Source organism: Thunnus thynnus, chromosome 11, assembly GCF_963924715.1.
Source record: "Thunnus thynnus chromosome 11, fThuThy2.1, whole genome shotgun sequence".
NCBI classification, from domain to species: Eukaryota; Metazoa; Chordata; class Actinopteri; order Scombriformes; family Scombridae; genus Thunnus; species Thunnus thynnus.
The window spans coordinates 17,519,407-17,539,735 of NC_089527.1; the positions used below are offsets into that span (position 1 = coordinate 17,519,407).

Sequence of the window (20,329 nt, forward strand, 5' to 3'; positions counted from 1 at the left end):
ATTACCGCTGTTCACTCGCTCTTCTGGTATGTCAGTGCATGTGTGTGTCCTTCCTTTTCTCCTTCGTGTGCTGCTCGGCTAATTTAAGAATGTGACTTCCCACCTAAACGACATTCATAGCACTATCTCAGTCCGCGGCTTATCTGCAGGCTTGAAGTCGAGTGAAAAGCTAAAGTACACTATGAAACACATTTTCCTTTCACTTTAAATGACTGCTCTTGTTGCATGACCTCTTTTCTCTTCACTCTCTCCCTCCTAACTCTTTCTTGACTGCTTTCAATAAACTAAGGCCACAGAGCGTCTCCTTACGATCGATCAGGTACAATCTTTAGGTAACTTTACCTTGTACCAATTTCCAGAGAATACAGCGACCGTCTGTTAGCACCAACACTGACGACCTAACACGTCTCCGTCGACCTCTTTCTTTCTTCTCATGCACCCACAGGGAACGCTGCTTGGGCCATGGCTACTTCCAAGCCTGACATCCTTATCATCCTTCTTCAGAAGTTGATGGAGGAAGGAAACCTGCTTTACAAGGTACAGTGTTGTGCAAATGTCAGAGAGCCTAAGCTGCTCTGCCGTACTAAAAGACAGACGTAGCCTGAGTTATTATTAAATGATGCCATGTTCTGTTTTTCTTTTTTAATGGAAGTGAAAAAAGCAGTGAAAAGTATAATTAAATTCAGCTTAAAAATGAGGTGATTATCATCTTTTTCTGACTCAGTAAAATGCAGAAATTGAATGGATGTGTATGTTCCGCACCGCTTACCAAAGGAGCCATGATCGATGCCTGACATTTAACAGATTGAGTTTTGTGGCAGAAAGGACAATCCTGTCAGGTGTGTGTGTGTGTGTGTGTGTGTGTGTGTGTGTTTTGAGCTTGTCTGCGTGTTGCGTGTGTGATTGATGAGAAGGGAGGGCTTGAGCCAGAGAAACAGCTATTGTGGGGGAGTATCTGGTGAATACCTTGTCCTGCTTCTTTCCAATTTTTCCTTCTGGTCCTGTCCTCTTCCTCACTGCGTGTGTTTGCCCTCCATGTGTCCTCCAGAAAGGGAAGATGAAAGAGGCAGCCCAGAGGTACCAGTACGCCCTGAGGAAGTTTCCTAGAGAAGGCTTTGGCGATGACCTGAAGGCATTTAAAGACCTGAGGGTCTCTCTGTACCTCAATCTCTCCCGCTGTCGCAGAAAAACCAATGTAAGCCTCTCACGAGACACGTTTTTTTCTTTGCTCCTCAGGCAGTGCTGTATTTTTAGCTCGATCCTTTAGTAACTTAAAATATGGCATTTCACTGGCCACATCTTCACTCAATCAGTGTAATGAATATCAATATCATCCATCTCTTAATGGATATTTGCTGAACAAAAGACTTTTCTGGGTAGTTTGAGCAATTCTTTTAAATGTTTAGAGAAAAATAAATAAATCTGTGACTAGGACTCCAGCATATGAAATGAATTGACCATGTGTAGGCAGGGAAAGCTTGTTAGTGTTCAGATGGCAACAGGGAGGAGGTGGGCAGGAAGCTACAAATGTACTGGGCAGTGGACTCAAGCTCCTCAAATCTCGTCTGTTCAGTCAGCTGTTTACCAGTTTACCTGCGTAAGTGCCGGAGAGGTAATATGGGTCAATTTCTGCCATTACTAAGTGTTCAAAAATACTTTAATGTCTGTGAAACAAAGAAAACAGAAGAAAACTGCCCTCAAAGCAACAAACTGCATTAATAAGACATAACCAGCAACAAGGACAAATATTAATGTTTATTTTAAATTTTCATTTTTGTTGTTGAATATCTTATCCTTTTATAGGACTTTGGGATGGCTGAGGAGTTTGCAACAAAAGCACTGGAGCTGAAACCCAAATCCTATGAGGCCTACTATGCCCGTGCAAGAGCTAAAAGGAGCAGCAGGTAAACTACTCAGCGTAGCTCCAGACCAGCACAACTGTTTACTATTGATGGTGAATTATGCAGTCTGGATCTGCTAACAACGCCTCTCTCCGTTCTCTCCTCCATCCACAGGCAGTTTACTGCGGCCCTGGCTGACCTGCATGAAGCAGCCAAGCTGTGCCCAAATAACCGCGAAATCCGTCGCTTGCTGGCTCGAGTTGAGGAAGAGTGTAAACAGATGCAGCGCACTCAGACCAAAGGAGGCCTCGCTGGGGCTGCAGCTGCGGCTGCTTCCAGCCAGGCATCAGGAGGTCACGAGTCTGACCAGGAACAAGACGAGGGACAAGAGGACCCTTTAGAGCACAGCCTTGCAAGGAACGCAGAAGGCCAAAGAGACATCCTGGAAGAGGAGGAAGAGGAGGAGGCGACCTCGCAACATGACAGGACACCTGAGGCCTGCTGGTCACAGAACAGTTTCCCCTTCAACAGAGTCTTACCCTCTGAGCCTGTCAGCAATAGTCTGGGTCACCAGAGTCTGAACCCCAGCTCACCCCCAGGCCCCGGCAGGCTTCCCCTTCACCGGTACCCTCGAGAACACCGGGAGGCCCAACAGGGCCTGGTCCTACAGCCCACCAAGCAAGCCCAGATAGTCAAGACCAACCAGCATATGAGCTCCATGCAGGCTGGTGGCGGGGCTGTGGGGGGCCGCACAACAGGGGCCAAATCCCAGTATGCTCCCTCCAGTCCCTTACCCAGCCGACACATGTCCAGCATGCTGAAGCCTGGACCGGGCATCGACATCAGTCCTCTGCCTCTCCCATCTGACGAGCCCATCTACAAGAACCGCATGCCACTAGCAGCTGCCTCCACCTCCATGGGTCACAGTTGTGAAAAAGAGAGCCTCCATTCCTCCCAGGCCTCCTACTCATCCTGCAGCAGCTCCAAGGGTCTGGGGCAAGACAGGTTATCAGCCCACTCTGCATCCTCTCTGGATGGGTTGGCCTGCTCCGGTCCTGGTCCCCAGGGAAACCATAGCGACCCAGGAAAGGAAGGGATGTGTGGTGCAGTAGGATTGCAGGGAGGAGGCAGCAGCAGCATGCGTGTGTCTAGTTCTACCAGCAGCTTGGCCTCCAGCAGCAGTCTATCAGACAGCGGCAAGCTGGGACCTGACGTCCGCACCAAGATCTCAGACAAGACAAAGCACAGCCAGCAGGCCAGCTCTGCAACAGAGTACAAACCCAGACCGTTCATGGGCATAACTGACAAGACAGCACGCTTTCAACAACAGCTCCAACAACAGCAAATCCAACAGCAGCAGCAGCACCACGTTCTGCAGAGTCATCAGAGCCTGCAGTCTGCTGGCCGCAGCTGGCTGAACCACTCCTCCGACGGTCTGGTGTGTCACAACATGTCAACAATGGGCCTGCAGCCTGTCGACTGTGAGCTGCCTTACGCCAAAACAGTGAGCACTTATCAGGAGCAGCACAAACCTCCGTCACCTCAGGGTGCTATGGCAATGAGTAGCTTACAAAACGGCATGCACACCAAGGAATTCACAGAGAAGTTCTGCCAAGCCACCAACTGTTACAAAGAGTCCAAGCCAGCACTGGCGATGCAGCACACGTTCATGGACAGTAAGCCCAAGCAGCCTGGCCTAGCCCGAGAAAATCCTGCCATTCACATAGCTTCTATGAAACCAAAGCGATCATTTATAGAGTCGAATGTGTAGAGATATTTGTTCTATCTCATACAGTCCACAACGCACACACACTAGCAAAAATAATTGTTTTAATTTTTTTTTTTTTTTTTTTTTTTTTTTAAACCAGCCCCAGAAAGAATACAGTCTCACTTTTAAGCCTTGTAAGAAGCACAGTATGTGTGAATACAGACTGCAAGCAGTGTGCTCCAGATTTCCCTCCTCCCAACCTGCCGCTTGTGGCTGTCAGCTTCTGTTACATGACAACATGTCCACTGTCATTCAGCCAAGCTGGAGACGTTGCACTGAAGGAAGTATTTGGGCATGTACTGTACAGTCCTCATCAACAAAACAGTGACAGCAAGCACTTTATACACAGTTAGGCCATTTAAGTGCTTAAACAACATTCAGTTACAACATAATGTATTGTAATGCATTATTACAGAGCAGTTTAAAAAGAGTTGAATGGGGTTTGAACTAGGTTCATTACGTCCATGGTGCTGAGAGAAATAAGGAGAAGAAACTCCACAGTGAAGGTGTAAGAAAGTCTAACGGACGGGCATTCCTGTGTTTTACGAAGGATGTTATAGATCCTCTTGTTGTGTATATTATATAAATATGTACTTTTCCTTCTTTTCAGTGAAGGATTATGTTAAGTGTATTGACAAGTTCAGACTGGTGTATTTTGAGTTTTATGCACAATGTTGTTTAAATGGTGTTAAATGTTCTAAAAAAGCATTTGTTAAATATGTTTGTACATTATATAAATCATTAACATGGAATTGAAATCCTTTCTGTATCTGCTTGTTGTTGCTGTCTAGTTTAATTTATTTACAGCGCCGATGGCTTAATTGTAAAAGCAATATATTTTATATAGTTATTTTTGCACAGCTACTAAGACATTTTATGATTCTCAATAATATTGAGTTTAAGTGCATGCTACAATTGCAGTTTACAGTATATTTCGGAGTAAAAAAAAGAACTATAAAAACAGTTTTGGGGCACAGTGCCATCGGCTCTATTTTAATATGTATGTTAAATGCAATTGTTGCCATGTTTTCAGTATTGTGAGCTTTATTAGCTGTGATCACATACTGTAATAGAGTATAACTGCCATAGCCACCATGGGAGAGAGAATAAAGACCCACTGAGGGAACAACAAACACGTCTGCTGACTCTCATTGTAAAACAGATTAAGATTGTTTAAAAGGACATTTAATAATTGTCATGAACCTGAACAGAAGTGTAAACATTATAAAGCTTCCAAAAAGTCTACAGTCCATACATCATCATAAATAATCAGCGGCCACAGGTAGTAATTACAGGATAAGTCATTGAATTTCCATTGATTTCTGGCTACATACAGTGTTTTACTTCTTATTGTACATTTGAGACAAAACCATTGAAATGAGTAGCAGGAGTAGAGATGAATCATAATGTCAGTTACAAAGCAATATCTTTCCAAAGTTAGCTAACATTAGCCACCGTTAGCTACCGGTTGTACCAGACCAAGTAAGTCTGTAGCAGCAGTGAAATGAAACAAGCACAAGGCTGTTTTACTGGGAAAGAATGAGATTGTTCTGCTTTCAAAAGTTACACAGTGTTGTTTTAACCCAATAAATTGTGTCTTCAGATACACAGTATAATGTCTTGATAATTAGCAGGTATGCAGGCTTGTTTCTAAATAGGAATAGTTGTTTATTAAGTAAATATCCATTGATTTATGATTCTGATTATATTGTCAGATTTGACTCTGAGTGGGACCCTGAACAAAACTCTATTATAGTAATTACTTTTATTAATAAGAGCACTTGGTATCAGATGAGCAATTACAGTTTAATGAAGCACCTGTTTAGTGGGATTCTGAGAAACGAGGCTAAACTGAGCTGCTGGACTTCCATCGTGCTATTGCCATCTTCAGGGATCTGTTGGGGGTGAGGAGTGTGGTCTGTAGAGGCAGGTTCGTCATGGGACTGGTTTTGTTCTTGCCCCTGATCCAGCTTTCGATGGACTCTCGCTCGTAGGAATATCCATCTATGGAGCAGGCACACATTATTACACCTTATATACACTCTGGCATAAATGTATTGAGCGTTTGGTCGTCTAACCTGCGGCGATGACTGGCTCCTTCATCAGCTCTCTGGTGATTGGGCACAGAAATTCATCTGGGGCCTCTGAACCGCTCTGCTCTGCCCTCAGGGCCTCAATTTTCCTCAGGAGACGACCGCGGAGGCCCACAGACTCTGTGAAACCAACACCCTGTTCAATATTCTGTTCAGCACAGCAGGCAAATGCAGGCACATGTGTTGCAATGTCTTGTAACACTTCAAACTTAGTGCAGCAAAGGTTGTTTGTATCCAACATTTAAGCATTCATCATCAAAGACTTCACATAAACAAAGTCATCTTCATACAACTACACGCTCATGTTAACTGCAGCACGTCTTCAGTGTCTTTCTGTGACACTGAATCAGCGAGGTGACAGACACTCAACAGAAAGCTCTCTGCTCTCTCAGATAAGACAAACGCGGGGATAAATCTGGACCTCTCCTCGATCAATCTGCGCCGAGACACACGGAGCCAGACTCATTTACTGCGTGACGATGACTGTTTTACAACAAGCAAGTTGTCTCCCCAGTGGAGTTTGTGTGGGTTGTAGTTTAAAGTTGACACCTCTCATTATTTCACTGGGAAATAAAACTCAGACAATTCAAAAGAGGGAAAAATCACTCCACACAAAGCTTCACGTCTCCGCCTGCTGACAGCACCCTTTTAATGCTGCACATTTTAACCACCAGCTATGACTGAGGGATGACCTTTGCAGATTAGTGGTGTGTCGTCGTGTAGTGGCGGAGCCGCAGAGATCTCACACAGACAATGATTCAGTGATGTTCTTCCCGTCTGCATCCTCAAGTCCTGAGGAGATTTTCTCAAATATAATTTTCGTTAAATCAACCTATTTCACATAAAGATAACATCCATCCGTTTTCCTGTCTATATTTCACTGATTTTTATGTATATCATGGTGTGAGGTATTTCATTAGGGGTTGCCAAATTCGAACAAATCATTATAAATTTAATTGAATCCAGGTAATGCAAGAGAGACCTGAGTACAGCTGAGGAAATAGGTACAAGCACATACAAACTGCATCAGAAACAATCACGTCTCTAAAAAGGTCCAAAATTAAAAGCTTAAAATCACCGAGCAGGATGAGACGTTCAAATTTGCAAGTCCTTTTAAATTCATAACGTTTATATGGCGAAAAGTACTGAAGGCAGTCTTCCCAAGTTCAGTATTTACTTGTGGGGTATCAAGATGTGTCAGGATCTGGTCTGGGTCTTCCTGCTGCTACTGAGGACCAGCCTACTTTTTCATATTCATGCCCTGTAATGAAACGCAGGTTGCAACAGAAAAAATATAACAGGTTTTTTTTTTTTTTAATCTTCTCCAAATGTAGGGCGTTAACAAGTCACATTTTATCGGTTGGGACTAGTTGAAGATATCAGTATTCTTTTTTTTCTTATTCTTTTTTTTTACTGTAATGATAGAAGTGTTTCTGAGTTGTAGCGGGGGGGGGGCACAAGTGATTCACATGTGCTGAGAAAGCTTACTAAAGCATCTGGTTTTAGGTTAGAGTTAATGTCTTTGGAAATCATGTCACAAAATACCAGAACAAATTGAATTTGGGAACGGGTGATTAAACTTATGGCTTAAAGTTGCTTCTGACGAATATGTGGCACATGGGAGAGACTGCAATGAAAATGTTATATGATGATGATGATGATATATGATAGAACAATTCAATTAAAAAACACCAAGGCTATAAAATAAAATACATTACGTACGCACTGACAAGCAGAACAACATCAAGCTGCCCTTGTTCTCACCATTGAGACCAACGATAAATTCCTCTCTATAGACAGGCACTTTGCAGTCTGTGCATATAACAGCATCACCAAGGCAACACAAATATGTATAAACAATAAACTCAGCGGCTGCAGCACACATAAAGCTGACACACACACACACACACACACAATGCTATGTTGCTATGCAATGCAGCAGTTATTGACGTTCTCCTCTGGAGATTGAGTTGCACCAATAAGTGAGTTTGTTGTTGTACTTGTGAGCTCCATGAGGCTCTCAGCAATCTGCTCTACGTTCAGCTTCTCTGCTTATTCATTTAATGTAGAATATAACCCTCCACTCAGCTTCTTCTGTCCCACTGTGCTCCTCAAATGTTGTTTTCTACCTTTTTGAGCTGAATGAGTGCTCAGTGACAATAGGGACTAGTCAAAACTAGGCCATGAAGGTAAAAGTTCATAAACTACATGAGCATTTTAGCTACATGTACACCCGGCAAGCTGATGGTCGTCAACGTTGTGGGTGGTTCAATTTAGGTCACTCAGTGCTCGTCGTGCTGCATGAAACCAGTGATCCATTAAGGTAGACTATAGATGCAACCTTTACATTAATGCTAACCTTAATGCCTTCATCCTTAACTTTATTGTACGTTGTGCAATTTTTGTCCTGTTTACACACTTTTGTTCCATTTTCACACACACGGCTTATCATGACTTTTTCATGTGACTTTTGTTCTTAACGTGTCACTGATGCGACTTGAAATGTAGCAAAGTACAAAACTTAAGATGAGAAAAACACTTAATACTTAGTAAAATGACAAAAAATCACACAAAAAAAACCTACTTGGTTACATTAAATGTAATTCATTACTTCCATCCCTGCTGAAACCCTTCCTCTCGTATGTCATAATGTATTGTAGCACTAAGTTCTGAAAGAAACTAATCTAATTATAGCACATAATCAGTCTCCAACAACCTGAAGAGGTCTTAATTAACAATAATCAGCGTCTGTTGCTGCTCAGGACCGGCTATTTCTCTCACTGCAGCAACATGAAGTGTTGTGTCTGTCTTTCTCTTGCAGTCATTCATAGAGTAGGAAGGGGGGGACGGATGGAGGGAAGAAAACATTCAAGCACCACATCACATAAAGACTATGGTTCCTTGTTTCCAAGAACCAAATGTCTTTCAAACCCTGCGTGCAACTCTGCTGACATAACAAACAACGTCACAAGAAATTACAGTGCTCAATCAATCAATAACTTCTCTCGATGAAACATGTTGAACCGTTTGAGTCGTCTGATTCATCCAGGGAGCTACTCTTGGATGGAAAAACTGCACTCAACATCTCTATAAGGTGATGTGTACGTTTTTCATGGTGGCACTATTCATGAGTACTACACTGTCCGCTTTGCATTTAGACTGATAATTTGATGAGATGCTACAATAAAACTGCAGAATGAGCTTGTCTCCACAGTGATACGCTTAATTATATCCGAGAGAAACTTTTATCTCCCCTCCCCTTACTCAAAGATTCATGAATATTTCATCAAGCAAAGTGCGCTGGAATCTAATTTGCTCTGTGTGTGTGTGTGTGTGTGTGTGTGTGTGTGTGTGTGCGTGTATGTGTGTCTATGTGCACATTTACACAAACAGCACGCATGGAAAATGATAGTTGATGGTTGCCGAGCACAAAAAGGACAGGAGATGTGGCAATCTGCTGTTTCCTCTATCCTCATTCTAGCGGTAATGATGGGAGCTGTCCTCCATACCAAACACATGGAAAAAGGACACTCAAGTCCTGCAGTGCAGGTTGGAATAACAGTTGTATTCTGTGTCTACTGCTGTCCAATTAAAGCAAAACACAACAACAGCCAAAAGGGTGTTTTTACCGTGATTAAGGGTGGAACTTTGATGCAGCTTGTTACATGATTACAGTTGACACAAAGGACCTGTAATCAGAGTAAAGACAGCTTTTCAGGGCTTTATAACATTCAAGGCAGCTTGTGAGCGCCTGAAAAATTCCCTTCAAAACTGTGGTCAGAATGACAACTGAAACTACCAATATTAAAATACTGACTAGAAAGCAGCAAAGAGGACACACATCTCTGCCAAGGATGCACAATCTAAGGTTAACAATCCCCTAAATTTGTTATTTCACCAGTAGAAAATAATGAGGTTTTAACCTGCGGTGAGAATGTGTGTACCTTGGTAAAGCGATCAGATCTATTTTTGTTATTTATAATTATAATTATCATTTTCTACTCCAATATATGCTTCGTTGTTCAACAATACAATAAATTAATGTATTTGTACAATATATATGTATGTACACACATGCACACATATATACACATGTACAGAGAAAATGCTTCTTGTTGGAGATGTCAAGCTAATGATGGCACATTTATGAATATGTTTTATAAAAATTCAAACTTTCTGGATAAATATACAGGATTAAATTCAACATTTCAACGCTCCGCTGCCCTATTCGTGTTGGGAGATCTCTCCCCACTTACAGATGTCTCCCCCCCCCCCCGCCCTGCGGATAGTGAGTGGATTCAAACAGTATTGATGTTGGGACATAAGCTTATTACCACATACATAAAAAACACCAGCTGCCCCGGGTGGATTACTCAGGTTGGGCGAATTGCGGCATCTGAAAAATTGTCATTAAGCTGTCAAATTGGGGCCAGATTTTCATACTAAATGGCCCTTTTTTTTTTTTTTTTTTTTTTTTTTTTAGAGCATCCCATTAATGTGAATCAACAGGATATACTCCTCTGTCACTAGTATTATTACTTTATGTAATGATGTAATACATCTAACTTTTCTTTCCTCCACTCATGGCCTTGCAGTTTAACTCATGCTCAGTCTTACCAGAAAAACCCTTACGTTCAACTTTGGGCCCTCTTTAATGGTAATTCTTTTTCCTATTTTTTTCAATCTATGTAATATATATATAGTCAATTTTTATTTGTATAGACCAATATGACAAACCACAAATTTGCCTCAGGGGACTTCACAATCTGTACAGCAATAAAACATCCTGTCCTTCGACCCTCGACTCAGATAAGGAAAAACTAAAAATACACATTTTTTTCTCTTATGTAGTCATATGTACTATATATGTATATGTGAGAGATCTTAAATAAAATATTAAAGATCAAGTCTGTTCTGATAAAAAAATGAATTAATTAGTTGAGTTTTCCCAATGAGGGGAAATTACAAAACAGAATTATGCAAAAGCACAGGATTAATAAAGCAGATGTAAAGATGTAGATGCAGATGTGACTGTGCATATTTCTTTCTTTGTGCACACGCAAACTTTTAGTTGCAAGTTTTATACATCTAGTCCCAGGTGTTATGGATGAAGATGCAAGAACCACATGATGATGACCTGGCTCACTTTCCACCAAATGTAACCTAAATCTATCGAGCAATTTTGAACTTTTCCTGTAAAATACCAGACAAACAAACACAGGAAGACTGAAAACACACATTGTACATTTGATGCTACTGAAGTCTACAGCATGTCCAACTACTGCGGGGGGTGGGGGGGTAAAAGCTTTTTATTTTCTGGCTACAGTTTTTATAGTGACTTTCCACGCTGAGACCTTGGACGACCGTGAATCTACCAATCTTATTTTCAGAGGGATTATCATTGTTTGTGACGTAAAGGTCATCCTGTGGGGTACTGTCCTCGCAGCGTGATTTGTGTTTGTATAAGCGGACAGAATCGCTGCTGCTCTATAAATCAGATCACTATTTGGGAAGAGTTTTGTGTGTGTATGTGTGGGTGTGTGTGTGTGTGGGTGTGTGTGGGTGTGTGGGTGTGTGTGGGGGGGGGCATAAATCAGAGCAATGATAAAAGCGGCTTACATTACACTATCCAATTCAGGCTTGTCATGTTTTAGGGTCAAACAAATCCGCATGAAAACACTGAATCCCAGTGTCCCTGTTAATGTGTTTGTTCTGCACACTGACGTACGTGACTGTGTTTTATATTTCGTTCTCACCGATTCCCAGCTCGGCCGCCGTTTCCTTGTCCAGCTGGCTGAGCTCTGGTCCGTCAATGTTGTTGGCTTTAAAGACGCTGACGAGCCCCTCTAGTCCTTCCTCGCACAGCCAAGTCCGCACATCCTCCTCTGACCAATCAGCGAGCAGCAGCCTGGAGTGACCTGGCAACTTCCTTCCTGCAAAACACACAACAGGAAGGGAGGCATTGCTCTGCTGTTCCCCCTCCCCTCCCCCATCTACTGCAGGGAAACTTAATCTGATGCAAACAAACAATTTCCTCTCACACTCTTCAACAAAACAGACATATTCGCTCTGCACTGATATGAGAGTGACAATTACTTTCCTGTACAGACACAGATACACACACACACACACTCCTGATCTGGCATGTGCCTACTAAAGAAATTAAAAAATAAGCTCAATTTAGGCTATTTTCCTCCACAAAAGGCAGAGTTTGATAACTCTTGTGACTAGTTATCTATGAAAATAACAAAAACACAGACAAAAATTAAAAAAAAAAAAAAATCACAATTGACATCTTCAACAGCTGTCGGTTAAAGGTGATCTTCCCTTGGTGAGAGAAACACACCAGACAAACAGAAATCTTGCCCCAAGCACAGTTGTTCTCAGTGGAAGTGTTCAGGACAGTGAGCAGACTAGAGTAACACCACCTCCCTCCCTGCAGCTGACAGTCTGGAGTCTCCCAGTCTAGGAGACTGAGTCATGGAAACACTGTGCCAGAAGCAAGAAAACCTCAGAGCTTCGCTGCAGACTGGGACAGCTCAGACTACACTTTTTAATTATTTGGGCAGATGCACACACAAAGCTTTCTTCATCATCTCCCTTCATTCTGTTTTTTTCTTATTATCAACAAGTCCCGTGAAACAACCAAAACAAACAATGAACAGCTAATGAGAACTGTCTGTGTAGTCAAAGCCTGATATGGTTTATTCCTCTGTGTTATAGACCTCCATTGTTGTCCAGAAGCTGTATTGTTGCACTGGGTGACATGTTCCTTCATTATGATGAAAATGAGCCGTGTAGTTAATATTATGTAAAAACACATTCACCATCCTGCTGCCATAAATACTCAATAACTCACAAAATGTGTGTTAATCCCTGGCTGAAAATAGTCCCCAACAAATGTACTATTAACATCTTTTAAAATAGTTAAAGCACCAAACGGTTTAGGCTCAAAGTACATTTCCAACCTGCTGCTATATTATGAACCATCCAGACCTCTCAGGTTGCTTAGGAAAGGCTCCAGGGTCAAAACTAGTTGTACAGGAGCCGTTACTATTCACCAAGTATCAAGAACAAACTTCCAGAAAACTTGAAGTCTGCTCCAACTCTTGATGCTTTTAAAATTGAACCTTACAACTTTTAAAAAGGGCACCTGGCATCTGCAAACCCACGGTGTTTTCAATCACTCTGGTTAATTAGATCTCTAGTCAGGTTGAAGTTGGGTGGAGCTACACACCTGATATCACTATAAACTAATGAGAATGATAACAGGGTCGGTTGGTTGTTCCGCTCTAACAGGAGCAACAAAACAAACAGAAGAGACAAGTGCACTTTGTACCAAGCCGCAGCTACCACAACTTCAGTCTGAAGCCAGTGCAAATGTACCTTAAAGATGCCACCGACCGCTGCCAGATGCAGGCTCTAAAGGCTCCCTGACTCCAACTGACTCTCATTCAAAAAGCATCAACTTTGCTCTAGAAATACTACGTCAATCATTTGTTTCAACGAGTCATTTCGGTCTCAATTGCTAAATTCAGGCCTTCTAATAAGTGTGCTGGTGGTCATTTTAGAAATTATTGCTCCATTTAAGAAGATTTGAAGACTTATAGTAGCTTTGATTTCTGCTGTGTGGACGTTGATTGACAGCTGAGTTGGACTTTTGTCACAGTATTTCTCAAGTTTAATGTTACTTAAATTTGTGGATATTTATTCATATATTGCACTGCAGTGTTGCTGCACTTTCATTTTTTACTCCAATTTTTATCTTCTATTTTATTATATTTGTAAATTCTACTTAATGTGTCTTTTTATTTTGTCTTGTGCTTATCTAATATCTTGTCTTAATGTCTTTTTATGTCTTACTGTATATAAAGCACTTTAAATTGCCTTGTTGAATGTTGCGATAAACTCGCCTCTCATAATGTTTGATACTAACTACAGTACCATTTTTTAAGAAACTAATGAGCATTTTATATTTGGAATCCATTTTTAACGACTCATTAGGAGCAAATGGGCTGGGAAATTGTTGAGAGACAGACTTCTGCATTGATGGTTTTGGTCTTCTCATGGGATTTGTTCACAATAAGAAAAATATTGACTAACAGCAGCCTCATCCTTCAAAGCCAGTCAGTCACTATTACATTGTGTTTTTTTAGGATCCTCATCAGCTTCAAAACGCCGGCCTTTTCACAATATGTACTGTATAAACACCACAAAACACAAAATCACATGACAAGCTCTCAATCATATACAAAAAGACAAATCCGCCTGATACAAGAATAGCTTCAGGGATAAAAGTGTTTTCGACTGATCAAGTAATAAGATATTACATCATCCGAACACCTGTATCCAAAGCTTTCACACTCACGTAGTGCATGTTAAAATAAAAGAGCGGCTGTTACTACTGTGAAGATTTCTAAAGGCAAAACAGAGTGATGCATTTATTTACCTTGGCACACTGCCTGCCTGGATTCAGCTGCTGCAGAAAAAACATAAAAGGGAATAACTTTAATATGTGAAGAAAAGAAAGAAAGAAAGAAACAAGATTAAAGGAAAGCAGAGACACAGAGAGAGAGAAAAGAGTTGGAGGCATAAAAAGGCAGATCTTCATGGAGATGGAATTTGCTTTGTCAACGTCAACCTGACTAATGGCAGATGGGGAGCTGCCCTGATGAAGCTTCAAGGCCTCCAGATGTCTGAGGATTATACCTTTTCATTTAGTATTCCAAATGTTGTCTTTCATGTTAGTTTTTTTTTTTTTTTTTTTTTTTTTTTTTTTAAGAGGATTCACCTCAATAACAACAGCTCTCTGAGGATCTGTGATAGTTTGCCCTGCTGCACCGATAAACATCAATCATAATTCCTCCTCTAGGCACAGCAGCCAGACAGCAATACACATGTAATAGGAGCTTCTGCTGCTGGCTGGATTGCTCCCAAAACGCTCTTTTGGGAGGCTTTGGTGCTCCAAATGGCTTCTAAGCTTTGAACCAGTGCTAACAATCTGTTTTTAAAAAAAAAAAAAAGAAAAAAAAAGAGGAGTGATTGTGCATTTGGAGGCGCCAACCAAAACAAATCTCCATTCTGTACTCACCAGCTCCGATGTCTCCATCTCCTATTCTCCACACATGCACTGCTCTGTCCATGGAGCCCGTTGCAATCCACGGCATGGTGGGAGACATGGCAACGGCAGTCACATACCTGCAGGTTGGGGAGGAAGAGGAGCAGGGATGAAATGTGATGGGGGTGTGTGTGTATGATGGGCACAGGAAGAGATCTGCTTTAAAAGTTAGGTTCCCTCTACCCTTAAAAAACCCGTCTTAGATGGTACAGTATCTTAAATCCTTTCAAGCACTTCAAAGCACTCTGCTGGTTCCCACCTGCGGTGCCACTTCAATGACTGTCTGGAGAGGGATGTACTGGAGAATATACTATTGCGTCACTGCTCCCAGTGCTTCTGGGAAAAACTAATCAAGCAAAAAACGCCCGTTTGGATGTGAAACACTGGGACTCCTATTCTACGGTTTGTCTGGTAGCTGTACAGATTGCATACACATAGGCGGGAGGTCCGATCATTTACCTGTCGTGCTGTTTCAAAGTGTGCAGCAGGGTTCCTTGACTCTGTAAACAAAGTACAAACAAACATGGACAGTCAGGAATGTGTGGCATCTCGGTGTTTACAGAATCTGTGATTTATCGTTCAGAAATCTTCCTCTGCCATGTTTAACTAAAGTAACACAGCTAAACAGTGTTTTGTGGGCTTAACTTACCGCGTCATATATTGCAACACTTTTATCCACTGAACTGTTGAATAATTAAGAGAGTAAACAAAGTCAAGTTCATTTGCAGAATCCATATGCATATATTTGCATGATAGAAAAATAATCAGAAAAGAAAAAGGATTCTTGCCAAATAAAAAATAGACATTATTCAAATGTTTCCATCTAAGTGCAAAAAACAGAAGACAGATTAACCTTCAGTATGTTTGATTTAAAGCACAAATGGAGCAGCAGAAGGACATTGAGAAACAACCAGAAGTTAAAACACAACAAAATACACTCCTCCTGTGGCCGACTGAGGGAACAGCAGCGTCAGCGCTCAGCAGTGGCATCTGCTGTTTACAAGTCAGGAAAAAAAAGGAGCGTTTGAAACATGTAGGAGATTCATTTTGACTTAATTTCTCCCAAATGAGCAAATGATTTCACAGCGAATAATAAAAAACTCATGACATTGGGATACATAAGCCTGGCAGGCGTAAAGGTCAATATTTAGTTGGCAACACAGGAGGTGTTTATTAGTGCTGCTCACTGATGTGAAGAAATCAAACCGTGATTTATGTGTGTGTGTGTGTGTGTGTGTGTGTGTGTGTGTGTGTGTGTGTGTGTGTGTGTGTGTGTGTGATGAAACTGTCTTACCCTGAAACGACTAGCTCTCCATCAGAGGAGAAGGCACAAGACAGAACTGGAGCTGACTGGCTGGTGAGAGTGTGAAGCAGCTTCACGACACACGCTATGGTCGATAATACACACACACACACACACACACACACACACACACACAGAGGCAAGGTTAGAGTTCACAGCAAGATTGTGCTGCAACCTACTTCTGCAACCCCCCCACCCACCCCAAAAAAAAAGACTAAAATTCAGACAGACGCTCTCTTTCCCTTCACACGGTTCCCTCCTACAGTGTGACAACACCAAACTTTTTGTCAATATCTCTTTTTCTTTCTTTCTCTCTTTTTTTTTCTCTCGCCGGCTCGCAGCTGTGCCTCCTGCTGACAGCCACTTGGAAACAAAAGATTTTCTTTCTGGCAATAAACCTGTGTCGGTCGATACTGTACAAAGACACTTGTGAGTACAGACTAATAGTTCATTGTGCAATTATTCCATGTGCCAAAACGAATTGGTCTATAGCAGTAATTAAATCACCATCCTGTAAACACACATGTATTATATCAAACCCTCTCCCTCCTCCATTAGAGTTCAAAACACTGTTTTCAGCCTCTGTGGGAGGCTAATTTGTTATTTATATAAATATTCATAATCTTATGTGAAACACCAGTATGGCTGAGTAAGGTTAAAAAAAAAAAAAAAAAGAATATCAACATAAACATTTAAGATTTGACACACAGAGCTACCAAAAAGGTTATTTCATTTAGATATGGCGCCATCAAAATACCAAAGTAGGCAGGGACATCAACAACAAACACACGGATGCCTGCTTTAAAATCGGCCCCTTGCTTCTCTGAATCATCTACACTTCAGTCTCCTTCTCATAAAAGAGTGGATGATGCTTCAAGCATGCACTCCACTCACCGAGAAAACATACACGCACATTTCACAAAGGCAAACTCAGCAGCACAGCACCTGAAAAACTACATTTCAAAAAAGAAACGGCACAATGACAGACATTGTTCTGTGTCCCTCTACAAGCTGCTCAGAGATGAAAAATCCCCGTGGACTGCAGTGGGTCGCAAGCACGTGGGACACATTGCATCCTCCCCAGAAACAGTCGTTACCATGGCAACACATCTTAGAAACTAACAACATGGCGTGTTGGTGCGCTAACAAAAATACAGCCGTTGTGAATGTGCTAGAAATGTTCTTGTTCTGTTGGACAATGTCTCTGTGGATATATGCACCTGATTTCCTTCCAACTCTTCTACACACATACACACACACACACACACACACACACACACACTGTCCTCTTCCACCCGCTATATTTCAGCAGAATGTCTTAAAATGATCCATTATTAATGAGACAGTCTGCAGCTGATTTTTTCCACACACTAATAAAATTCTTCTATTCTGCAGAGAGATTTCAAGGTTAAAGCAGTCAGTTCTGTCTCTCCCTCTTCCTCTCTGGTCCTCTCGTGGGTGATGAGGTAAGAGGGTCTTCAGTTGAGGGAGCGGGCAGAGGGGGTAGGCCTACCTGCTCCTTCACGCTGGGAAACGATCCATATTTTCAGCCGGCTGTCCTGTCCGCAGGAGGCCAGTCGAAACTCCACACAGCAGCCGTCTGCAGAGCAAAAACAGACACTTTCTGAATGTTTATGCTTGAATGAGTCTAAATCCTACAAGACAAATATCATCTGACGGCTTGTTTGTGGAGTCATGAAAGCTTCTTTTACACTGTATGTGGCATAAAAATATTGTTTGAATTACAGCCAGATTTCCATGACAAAAATATGTTTTTTTCTTCCTCAGTAGTGCAAAGAACAAACACTGTGAATCTCATTTTGGTTCAAGGATAATATACGACTCACATCTGTCAAATCACTAAAATGTGAATAACTGTTGTTAAAGTGGAACTACTTACTACTGAAGTAATAAAACTGTCCTCAGAGCAGTCTGTCAATCTTTTATTTTTATTTTTTTTACAATTAATCGATACTGGTTGGTCTATAAAGTGTCATAAAATAGCAAAAAATAATTAAAATTTTACCTTTACTATGATAAAAACTGAGGAAGACAGCCAATGATCACATGTTAGAAGATGGAACCAGCAAATGTTTGATAAATGACTTCAATAATTAATTTATTATCAAAAAAGTTTTCAATTAATTTTCTGTCAATCAACTAATGAATTAATAACTAATCATTCAGCATTAGTTATGTGTAAAATAACATTTTTTACTACCATAAATGAGTTTCCATTCACCCTCTTTGTTTCCGGGTGCAGCAACAAAAACTAAACTATCTGCATGTCTGGACATCACTAATGAAAACAGGATATAAAGAAAATATGTTGATTTTCGGTGAACTGACCCTGCAAAGACTCACCAACTTTGAACTGGGGTGCGAAGTTGCAGCAGGTGACGCCCAGGTCGTGGGCGTCCTTCTCAGCATGCAGGAGGCTGATGTCCACGTCCCAGAGTCTGAGGTCACCGTTGGTGCAGCCGGTCACAAACATCTGGCTGCACGGAGAGAAGCAGCAAGCCACCACGCTGGCCTCGCTCACTGCACTGCATCTGTGAGGGAAAACATTTAGATTTAAAACGACATCATCCACAATATGAAGACGGTGGTGTCAACTTATTTCATTACTGATTCTGTTGCTCCAGTAAAAGAACTGGTCTAGCTGATGGAGCTCACTGATCTCCATTAATCTCATGTGTCAACTGTAACCTGAAGTATTATTATTTCATTTGGCCCCAACTCTTCTCTTTTGAGTTGAACTTGTTTAAAGGCCCTGTTTACAACTCTATTTTCACAGTCAGTCTTACATAAACACACTATTTTCAGCCAAATTTGGAAGAATTTTAGTTTTTTTTATTTTGAGAAATTTCATTATTGTGTTGTTCTCGCTGTTTGTCTAAAGTGGGTGTGACTGTTGGAAAGATGTGATGTCACATATATCTATGCACCAATCAGCATTTTGCAATAAAAGCAGGACTGCAAACTGATGACATTTTCTGCTGATGATAAAACGTCATAGTGACAAAGAACGTCACAAGCTCATATAGGCCAATTGAATTAATGATGAACTTAACACAGAAAAGATGTAAATTCTCACATTAGAGAAGTCTGAAGCAGCAAATATTTAAATTTTTTCTTGATAAAAGATTGGATTGTTTTAGCACTACTTGTTGGGTTGTTTTGCTTGTGTTGCCAGGGAGACGTCTCTATTTGTCAATCAATCGGATCAAGGGCTCCAACTAATGATTATTTTCATTATCGAGTAATTAGTTGTTTGGTCTATAAAATGTCAGAAAACTGTGACAAATGTTGATCACTTTTTCCCAAAGGCCAATGTGTCCTAAAACGTCTTGTTTTGTCTCAACCAACAATCCACAACCAAAAGATATTCACTTTACTGTCATAGAAACCAGAAAATGTTCACATTTGAGAAGCTGGAATCAGAGAATTTGGGCTTTTCAAGGATGCTTTCCCCAAATTTAACTTTGTAGTTGGCTGATGAATATTTATACAGAAATATTTGATTTGAACAAAGTTTCATGTGCTTTAAATGTAAATCAAAGGCTAGAAACCAGTTCTTTATTGGTCTTACTTGATGCAGTATATCCCAGTTTTATATATGACGTGCACTGGGTCACACTGTACCTGCGTAATGTCTTGGAGGGGAGGTCCCAGAGGGCCACGGTGCCATCAGAGGCCCCGGCCAGCAGCAGGGAGGAGTCGGGCGCCAGTGCGCACACTCGGAGCGGACTGCGGCCCGGATGCTGCAGCACCGCCGACACCTCACCTGTCTCCGAGCTCCACACGATGGTGGATCCGTCTGTGGAGCAACTGAGCAGGTGGCTGCCACAAGAGCTAAAGCAGCAGCAGTGAACCCCGTAGTCATGGCCCGAGAGAGGAGAGAAAGGAAGCTCCGAGAAATCCGCTGTGTTATAAATACGGAGGGTTTTGTCGCCGGAGCCCGTCGCCAGCAGAGACGGAGAGAAAGCGCAGCAGCTCACCTCGTCTGTGTGGTGTCGAAGACTGCAAATTAGTGACACCATTTTGTGACAGAGATGTATGTTGGCTCAGCAGAAGGGAGGAGTTCACACACAAGGTGGCGCAAAATGCTCAAACATCCGCCTGTGAGATGAGAGAGTTGAGAAATTGAGGCGAGTGACAAACAGCTGACAGCTGTCTGTCCGTCAAAAAAAAAACACACAAACC

At 41.6% G+C, this 20,329-nt stretch overlaps 2 protein-coding genes across 4 annotated transcripts in view; one reads left to right on the forward strand and one right to left on the reverse strand.

Annotated features, from left to right (window-relative positions):
• Positions 1–4,742, forward strand: part of tanc1b (tetratricopeptide repeat, ankyrin repeat and coiled-coil containing 1b) — a 111,833-nt gene extending 107,091 nt beyond the window's left edge. For both annotated transcript variants that reach the window (XM_067603464.1, XM_067603463.1), the window contains 4 exons: positions 446–537; positions 1,049–1,195; positions 1,804–1,904; positions 2,016–4,742. In XM_067603464.1, the coding sequence (XP_067459565.1) occupies positions 446–537; positions 1,049–1,195; positions 1,804–1,904; positions 2,016–3,612 (1,937 nt within the window). In that variant the 3' untranslated portion in view covers positions 3,613–4,742. The remainder of the gene's footprint in view (positions 1–445; positions 538–1,048; positions 1,196–1,803; positions 1,905–2,015) is intronic.
• A 654-nt stretch (positions 4,743–5,396) lies between these two features.
• On the reverse strand, positions 5,397–20,329 carry LOC137192621 (WD repeat, SAM and U-box domain-containing protein 1-like). 2 transcript variants are annotated; one of them, XM_067603466.1, is made up of 11 exons: positions 19,769–20,329; positions 18,488–18,675; positions 17,637–17,723; positions 16,115–16,208; positions 15,470–15,503; positions 15,280–15,320; positions 14,794–14,900; positions 14,152–14,178; positions 11,459–11,635; positions 5,688–5,822; positions 5,397–5,613 (listed from the first exon to the last, which is right to left on the reverse strand). In XM_067603466.1, exons 1-11 carry the CDS (start codon positions 20,164–20,166, stop codon positions 5,456–5,458), a joined length of 1,446 nt encoding a protein of 481 aa, XP_067459567.1. In that variant the 5' UTR covers positions 20,167–20,329; the 3' UTR covers positions 5,397–5,455. The 2 variants fall into 2 exon arrangements, with proteins under 2 accessions (XP_067459567.1, XP_067459566.1); XM_067603465.1 differs by having other exon boundaries at positions 14,152–14,181.